Below are 9,312 nucleotides of genomic sequence, written 5' to 3' on the forward strand. Positions count from 1 at the left end.
AGTCTCTGGGGGCCTCACCTCCTTTCACTGGGGCTGGTGGGGGAAGCAGCCCCCCCCCAGCACAGGTGCAGCTCTTACTCCTTGGGGGCTACCTGGACCCTATGGTTTGCCACCCTGTTGCTGCAGCCAAATTCATTGTCATCACAGGAAATGGGCTTGGCAGAGTGGTCATTGAGGGAACGCCAGCCTAGGTATGAAGGCAGAAAAGGGGTGTTGTTATTAAAGTCTCAGGAGACAACCAGGTCCTCAGTATATCCCAGGATGCCCTGAGGAAGCCCTCGGGTGCCTGCTTCACTACCTTCTTTATATCATCCTACTAGGCAGCTTTTTCCCCAGGGGAGGCCGGATCCACCACGACGCATCGGAGGTGAATGACAGTGAGCTTCCCATTCAGCTCCGGGATGACCTTGTCCACAGCCTTGGCAGGGCCTGTAGAAGCCGAGAGGACGTTCTGGGCAGCTGCTCTGCTATCACACCACAGCTTCCCAGAGGGGCCGTCCACGGTCACCTGGGTGACAGTGAGGCATGCACTGTCATTATGAGTCACTGCTCAGTGCCCCGGTTGTCATGGTGACCTTGGCCAGGGGGCCATGCACTCAGTGCAGGAGGCACTGTTGACAGTCTTGAGGCAGTGGTCATACCCGTCATGGTCCACAGCCATCACAAACTTGGGGGCATCCGCAGAAGGGGCAGAGATGATGACCCTTGGACTCCCCTTTCAGGGGAGCCCCAGCCTTCTCTGAAGCAGTGAAGACACCAGCAGATTCCACAGCATGCTCAGCACCAGCATCGCCCTCTTTAACATCGGCGTGGTCTCGCTCCTGGAAGACGGAGACGGCCTTGAACTTGCCATGGGTGGAATTATGCTGAAACCTGTAGAGTGTGCAGTTGAGGTCAATGAAGGGGTCATTGATGGTGACAATACTCACTTTTTTTTTAGAGTTAAAGGCAGCCTTGGTGACTTGGCACCCAGTACAGCCAAATCTGTTCACTCTGTAACCGAACATGTGTCTGACCGCCCGCCGCTTCAAAAGCCAGTACTGGAGAGGCAGGTGCTGATGCAAAGGAAAGTGGTTTTATTGAGGCGCCAGCAACCTGGAGAGTGAGGGACCCTCATCTCAAAGCCCATCCCAGCCTCTCAGGTGTCCTGGCTGGTTTCCACAGAGAACCGCGGGAAGAGGTGATGCCTCCATACATCGCCTCCATACATCGTCATGGAGATTCACTGCTCAATCTGCAGTTTCTCTGCTGACGTCTGGAAGCAGAACGTGCAGGCAGTGTTTCTGCTGCTCCGACACCAGTCTCTGAGCTCGCCCAGTTCCCCGCACGGTCAGCGCCGTGCCTCGGCTAAGCAGGAGCTGCACCTGCTCCTGGCTCTAAAATGCTTATAAGGAAACTTTTAATACACGAATCTTCTATGAGTTTGCTAGTGCAGCCGATTCTGTAATTACCACCTGATTTGTGTATTATGTTTACTTCGGTCGCTGTCTGTTCCACGACCATCAGCATCGAGTCTCAGAATCCCGGCTGCTGCGGCTCAGGAGGCGGGCGGTGCGTGGGCAAGAGGGGCGGAGAGCCCACAATGGCTCTCGGAAGGTGGGACGGGCTCAATCACGTCATCGTTCACTCGTGCAAAAAACTCCTCCAACCAATGTGTATGGAGCGCCATTCTGAGCAGGAGGAACACCCAATGACAGAAATAGACGTAACATGAGACCTCAGGGAGCTTTAAAACCAATTGGTTGGTGGTTCTCCTTTTGCAGGTGAGGCAAGTAAGCCTGAGAGATGGGAAGGGACTTAGACAAGGGCCAGAGCCATGGTCAGCATGGACCTGCCTGACCCATGAGCAGGTGGGTTTCCACAGCCCTACCCCCACGGACTCTCTAGAAGTGAGAGTCGGACAGGCAGGAGCCTGAATCCTGATTTTGCTGCTTCCTGGTGAATCGCATCACCTGTCCGAGGTAAGCCTCAATTTCTTCACTATGAAGCGGGCTGGGGGGCTCCTGGCACCTGCAGGTCCCAAAGGGAGGAGGACCTCGGTGGGCGTCCAGAGTTTTGGGTCCCGAATGAAAAAGGAACTGAAATGTTGACTGTGAGTCCTGGGCAGACCTTCTCTCCTGGGTCTGATGGGTAAGGATCTGGGAAGCTCGATGCAAGAAGCTGTCTTCAGATCCTGTGTGCAGGGTGTCAGGGGCTGTAGAATTTGTACAATATGGGCAAGGGGGGGGGGCGGTTAGAAGAGCCTGGAGAGTGTAAGGAGCTGAGAAGAAACATGAACCCAAATGGGGGCCGACATGTCTGACAAGCTCAGTAACTAACACCACGACCATGGGTACGCTCATAAAAAATTTCCAGCTGCGCAGATTATTATGGAAAGTCACCTCCTAAACCCTCTGTGGTAGGTTAACCTTTACCTTGAGCAAGCTCTGTTCACTGTTTCTGAGCATCTGGAAAAATAACATGCTTCAAATGTCAGAAGGATTTTTTTTTTTTTTTTAGATCTGCACATGGAACATTTTGATCCTGGGAGCAGATGACTCCAGCATTCCTCAGAGTCTCTCTCTTTTTTTTTTACCCATATGCCTCACTAGAATATTCATGTGACATCCTAAGTGTCTTGCATCACCCTGCAAAAGAGGTACATATCTCTCTGTTTTACTTTGTATCTGAGCCCAGTGCTATCTCGGCTTTCCTTAGTATAAATGCCACAAGAGGACTCTATCAGGTCACGGCAAAGAATTCCACCTGCGGGCTGGCACACAGGAGCAGAGAGGCAGGGCCAGGAGTCTCCAGACAGACGTCATGCAACTGCCGTGTTTGGCTACGTTTTACGATGTTTGCAGTGACTATTGATTTGAAGCAGCACGCGGGAGACAGGAGCTGTTGATGAAGCTTCACGGGGGTGCGTGGCCCCAAACCCCAGGCACCCTTCCAACCTGTCCAGCGGCAGCTGGGTGAGGCAGGAGCCCTGGATTCCTGAGTTGGGGGGAGGTGGAGGTTTTGGGCTCAGATTTCTGGCTTTGAGGGTGGAGGGAAGTTGTTGCCCAGACTTCTGAGTTCGTGGGAGGGGGGGATTGGGGGCCTGAGCTCCTGGGTCTGAGGAAAGAGGTGGCTGGGAGCCAGAACCTGGTGTGAGACAGGTGTGTCTGGGGGATCAGACTCCTTGTTTGAAGGAACATTGGCCTGAAGCTGGAACTGTTGGGTCAGGAGGAAGCTGTGGGCCCACAGTCCTGGGTTTTAAGGAGGAGGGGGCAGGGCCCAAAATTCCTCTTGATGTCCCCATGAAACCAAGGAGACTCGGTGGGCACAGCTGGCCTCAGTCTTGGTCCCATGCACCGAGGGGAAGAGAATGGCGCTGCGTTCTCCGAGCTGGCGCGTGGGCTGCCCTGCGGCTGGCCTTTGGGGAGTTGGGGCTGTCGGAGCCGAGAAGTCCTGAGGGAGAGGCTGCCTCCTCTTCACTGCAAACCTTTGAAAATATCTGCCGCGCAGATGTCCCATAGTCTCCCCGCCCTGAAGGCTCAAATCCCCAATCCCCAGAATGTGCATCCCTACAGCATGCTCTGCTGACCCGCCGTGATGGTGGGCTCAGAGGTGCTACTGAGTCTGCGCGGCGGAGGAGCTGGGTGGTCGCCAGGCAACCGCGTGGGGGAAAAAGGAGCAGGCGGGAACGCGTGCGGACTTGCAGCGACGAGGGCTGGAGACCTGGTCAAGAGGGGAGACGCGTGCGGGGCTCAGTGTTGAATACCAATGACGAGATCTGTGGGTGTCAGCGGTGTGGGTCTTAGGAGTCTCTGAAGGGCGTAACGAGGTGCATTGGGTTGACCCGCGGTTTGCGTAGCCCACGCGGGGAGTCCGTTGGGGTCGGTTAGCGTGGAACGTGCGAGGGTGTTCATGGGCCAGCCTGTAGGTCAGCGATGGAGGGAAGCTGGGGGTCAAAGCTAGAGGCCTGGGGATCAGTGCTGAGGGCTCGTGCGGTCACTGAGTGGGAAGGCTGCGGGGTCCCTGGTAGGGCTGTGGGGTTAGTGACCGGAGCCCTGAGGTCAGTCAGGGACCGGAGAGTCTGTGGGGTATTCGCACCGCGGAGGTTGTGGGAATCAAGGGTGAGGTATTAGGGTGCAAGAGTGGAGTCATCGGGGGTTGCAGGGGACTGGAGAGGTCACTGCTGGGTGTGGGAATCAATATTTATGACTGTTTTGCAGGGGCAGGTTATAGAACGGAGTTCCGTGAACCACCCACCGAGTTGGCCGCATGACCCGGGCGTGACTGGGAGGCCTAAGTAGCGGCCTCTAACTGGTGCTCAGATGGGAGCTGTCGCTTTGGGATGTCTGGGGATAGTGATGGGGAAGGATTCCCTGGGGATCCTCGACTGGGTCTCCAGCCAGTTGACAGGAAGGGACTTTATACGGCGAAACCTCTGTGTCTCCCAACGCCTTACCTGCTGTTCCCATCCAGCCACTCCTCAAACCCATGCCTCTGTCCAAGTCGCCCCTTCCCTTGGCTACCTCTACAAAAGCTTTGCTTTTTAAAAATAAAGATTTTATCTATTTATTTTTAGAGAGGGGAAGGGAGGGAGGAAGAGGCAGAGACATATCAGTGAGTGGTTGCCTCTTGAGCGCCCCCTACTGGGAAATCTGGCCCATAACCCAGGCATGTGCCCTGACTGGGAATTGAACCTGCCATCCTTTGGTTTGCAGGTCAGCATTCAATCCACTGAGCCACCCCAGCCAGGGCAAGTTAGGTATTTTTAAACCATCAGAGACTAAAGAAATCCCAAGTAATTTATTCTAAACACATTTGCTTGTCTATGCATAGAATGCCACTGGAAGGAGTCAGCAAATTCTAGGAAAATGGCTTATGGGGAGAGGACGTGGGTGGCTGAAGGACCACCGGCGAAGACGGAGACCCTTTGCACCTTTGTGAATGTGGACTTGTGTGAACTTGTTTCTAAAATCTATTAACTGACATGCTCATTAGAAATCTTGTCTAATAGTGCATTAGAACAACACATGAGTTTGGGAAGGTAAGACATCTATGATACATTCAACTGTTTTCTTCATTACTTGTTTTAAATTTTCATGTATGCAGATGATACTTTGAATAGCACCCTAATCCTGTTTCCATCCAAATAATCAGAATTATTCTATGGTGTTCATGCTTCTCCACCGTAAGTTTTCATATTTATCATCATTTTACAAATGTGCCATAGTTGCATATTCTATTCTTGTCTCACATAGAGGCATTTAGGGTACATTTTTTATTTTAATTTTCTGATTCATTAGGAATTTTTTGTTGCTATGTTTGTTGTTATCCCTAATTTTACTTAGAGGAATTTATTGAGGTTTTTGTTGCCATTTAATATATGGTCTTTTAAAAAAAGTTATGTGTAACTATTTGAAAAGAATGTGTATTTTCGATATGTAGCATATTATCTTCGATGTATTGCTGAAGTCAGTTTTTTCATTGTAATATTTAGGACACATATATAAAATAATATTTGCCTCCTTTATCTGTCACAGCTTTACAGCGGTGTGTTAATATCTTTAATCCCAGTGGCGTTTGTGTCAAATACCCTTGTTTTTGTAACAGCCTTTGTTGGATGGGACTCGGTTCCCTGCCAGTTGCTACAGTATCCGCTTCTCACTTCTGACGCGCTTTACCGTATCCATCTCTACTTGACCCCGCTTAATGCATCTTACCTTAAATTTGCTTACCTGCTACTGTGATGATTGCTTTTCCCATTTTCATCATCTGCATTTGCTTGATCCTGATAGATTATTTTGTCTCCGTTCCTGAGTGTTATTTTCTCTGGGTGTCTTTAAGGATTCGGGCGTCTCTGGAAACCAGCCCATCACACCGGAGGGTACAGCTTTGTCCGCGCCACGCGCGCCACGTGGAGACGCTCTGGCGTTGCGCTTTGGCGTCCCCCTGGCTGCAATCCCCCAAACCATGACCCCACCATGGAGAAACTAGGTCTCAGCTGCGACGACGAAGGCGGTAACCAGCAGGCTGCGGCCGCCCCGAGCCCGGGAGATCTTCACCGCCTGAGCATCCTGCGCTGCATCCAGTGGCTGGCCCATGCTTGCCGGTGTCGGCGCGCCGGCTGCGCCCTGGCCCCCTGCCAGAAGCTGAAACGGGTCGTGCAGCACACCAAGGGCTGCAAGTGGAAGACCAGCGGGGGATGCCCCGTCTGCAAGCAGCTCATCGCCCTCTGCTGCTACCATGCCAAGCTCTGCCAGGAGCACGCGTGCCCTGTGCTGCTGTGTCCGCACATCAAGCAAAGGCTCCGGCAGGCACAGACGCTCGGCAGGAGGACGGCCAGTGGCCCGCAGAGGGCTGGTGTGGTGGGGCAGCAACCGGGCCCGTCCTCCCCGACCCCTGCTGCTCCTGCCCCGGCGCAGGCTGCTGGGCCGCAGTTTCCAGGGCTCCCACCTGCAGCGGTGGAAGCGGCAGTGCACGGTCAGGGGGCAGTGCATGTCCATCAAGAGCCACAGCCCCAGATGGCACATGTACAGACCTTTCAAAGGCCAATGCAGCTCCAGGTGCCCCAGATGACCCCAATGGCCCCCCTGGGTATGAACCCCCCTGCCATGGCCAGAGGTCCCGGGGGGCACTTGGAGCCAAGAATGGGGTCCGCGGGGATTCAGCAGCGCCCGCCATGGGCCCAGGGAGGATTGCCTCAGCCCCAGCAGCAACAGGCTGGAATGGCAGGCCCGGCCGGGACGGCAGTGGCCCGACACGGTCAGCCCTGGAGCACTGCTCCTGAGCCGGGACTGGGCCAGGTCACCGCGCCCCATCTCAAACCAGGCTCCGTGTCTCCACAAACCTTACGCAACCTTCTGCGGACTCTCCGGTCTCCCAGCTCTCCCCTCCAGCAGCGACAGGTGCTCAGTGCTCTGCTTGCCAACCCCCAGCTGTCGGCCATATTGGTCAGGCAGCGGGCTGCCAAGTACGGCAACCCTAACCGGCACCCCCTCGCTGGGCAGCCTGGCATGCTCCAGAGCCAGCTAGGGCTGCAGCCCCCTGCCCTGCCAGGTCAGCAGGGGGTCCACGCCAACCCAGCCACACCAAACAGGAAGCCCATGCAGATGGGCGTCCAGAGGGCTGGCCTGCCCCAGCAGCAACCGCAGCAGCTGCTGCAGCTGCTCCAGCTGCCCATGGCGGGGATGAGCCCCCAGGCTCAGCAGATGAACGTGGACCACGACACCATGGCTTCACAGTTCCGAGGCACCCAGAGACGACAGCAGATGGGTAACGGCAGCTGGTTCCAGCCATCCCGGGCAGTGGGCTACCCTGCACTGCAGCAGCAGCAGCATCCCATGCAGCAGGTGCTGCCAGGGAGCCTGGCACAGCAGGGCCAGCGACCCCAGGCCTGGGGAGCAGCCGAGGCAGAAGCCAGTCTGCAGGCCTATCAGCAGCGACTCCTCCAGCAACAGATGGGGTCCCCTGCTCAGCCCAACCCCTTGAGCCCCCAACAGCGTCTGCTCCCAAATTGGGCTCAGTCCCCACACCTACAAGGCCAGCAGACCTCTTCTTTTCTTTCCAGTGAAATGCACTCTCCCCAGCCTGTCCCTTCTCTTTGGCTGCAGTCTTGGTCCCCGAATTCCACCCCTTCCCCAAGGAGGCAGCCTCAGCCATCTCTGCAGCACATCTCCCCGCAGACTGGTTCTCCACATCTGGGGCTGGTAGCCGCCCAGGCCAACCCCATGCAATGAGGGCATGTTGCCAGCCTGGACCAGAATCCGATGCTTTCTCAGCTCGCTAGCAATTCAGGCGTGGCGAACCTCCCTGGTGCAAGCACCAGGGACCTGGGACTCGCGTCCAAATCTCTCACAGAGCACACTACACATACTCTGGAGACTCCTTGTAGCATTTTCAGGGGCAAACAATTATTTCCCCGTCAGCAAGACTGTTTTGTAGTGAAAACAATTTTTAAAAAATCTTCCTTAGCTGAAAAGACAAGTTTCCTTGGAATGCATAAGAACTGTGCCGTAGCTGTTGGTGGTTTGAAGCGGATGTGCAGGAGGAGCCTGCGGGCGACAGAACAGGAGGAGTGTGTCTCCGCCGTGGCTGGTAGCCGCCAGCCTTCCCTCCCTCCCCCTGTGTGCCCCTCAGGTGTGCCCGGGGAGGGGGCCCCTGCCTCGCACCCCCCATAGGTTGCATTATTTTTTTCAAAGTAACTTTTTATTCATTCTAGGCAGTTTTGTCTGTTCACAGGCCCATTCCATTATTACATTTTCCTGTTTCATTTGCTGACCCAACCTCGTAGTAGAGTATATTTATTTGTCTTTGTAGTTTGTTACATAGATGTTACTTTCTGAGCTTCTATTTTATGCACTGTTCACATGTCAACTGGTAGTTCCTTTTAAGCTTTTCAGAAGTATTCTTGAATTTTTGTTACTCTAACAAAATGGCTATCAAAAATTATAGGTCTGTTCTTTTTTTTTAAATGGGGTCTTTTGACATTCTGTTTTAGCTTTTCAGCTTCAGAATGGAAATCATGAAGGGTGATGACATGCACTGATGTCCATTGTTCATTCAGTCTATTAATTTACACACCCTGAGCCCCCTGCACGACTGGAATCGCTCCGACGCCGTGCCCTGGGAGAGGGTCATATTTGGTACCTGTGAGTCCTGTATCTCTGTCCCCGTTTTGACTGTTCCTAAGGCTGGGTGTCGAAGAGAACATTCTCCCTTGTCTTGGTATTTTCTCATTACATCATTTTAAAATCTTACTGTTTAATTAAATTGAAGTGTGCAATTCCATGAAGTGTCGTCTGTATATTGCACTGGGTGTTCACCCCCAAAGTCAAATCTTCTTTTGTCGCCGTGTAGTTGTCCCCCGTTGCCTTTTAGTATCCCACGCATTCCCCCTTCCCGCTAGTCACCACTTACCCTGTCGTCTGTGTCTAGGAGTATTGTTTGTTTTTCTTCTCTGTTCATTCGCTGCGTGCAGTTTTATGTTCCACGTGCGAGTGAGATAATGTGGTTCTTGTCCTTTCCCACCTGGCTCGCCTCCCTTAGCACGCCATCCTCAGGGTCCATCCACATCGTCACACACAGCAGCGTTTCCTCTCTTCTTGCGGATGGACGAGCGGCATTCCAGTCAGAGCCGTTGTTCACAAATACCTTCTCCCATTGGTGCCTTTCTGTTTTGTGGGCAGTTTCTTTCACTGTGCAGAAGCTGTGTCATTTGGTACAGTCCCTGTCATTTAACTTTGCCTTTGGGGTCCAATTCATAAAGTCCCCTCCAAGACCAAGGTCACTATGATAAAAAAAAGCAAGAGACAAAGATGAACCTTTTATAATGATAAA

The 9,312-nt window shown here is 53.5% G+C and overlaps 1 protein-coding gene and 1 pseudogene across 1 annotated transcript; one reads left to right on the forward strand and one right to left on the reverse strand.

The window, feature by feature from the left end:
• Window positions 1-316: 316 nt before the first annotated feature.
• Window positions 317-1,007, reverse strand: LOC114510584 (annotated as a pseudogene).
• A 1,321-nt stretch (window positions 1,008-2,328) lies between these two features.
• LOC114511470 (histone acetyltransferase p300-like) lies at window positions 2,329-8,153 on the forward strand. The gene is given in 3 exon segments (XM_036012859.1): window positions 2,329-2,332; window positions 5,821-7,863; window positions 8,113-8,153. Coding segments are annotated over 3 exon segments (2,088 nt in total).
• The last annotated feature ends 1,159 nt before the right edge of the window (window positions 8,154-9,312 follow it).

The sequence above is a fragment of the Phyllostomus discolor genome, chromosome 12, assembly GCF_004126475.2.
Source record: "Phyllostomus discolor isolate MPI-MPIP mPhyDis1 chromosome 12, mPhyDis1.pri.v3, whole genome shotgun sequence".
In the NCBI taxonomy this organism is placed as follows: Eukaryota; Metazoa; Chordata; class Mammalia; order Chiroptera; family Phyllostomidae; genus Phyllostomus; species Phyllostomus discolor.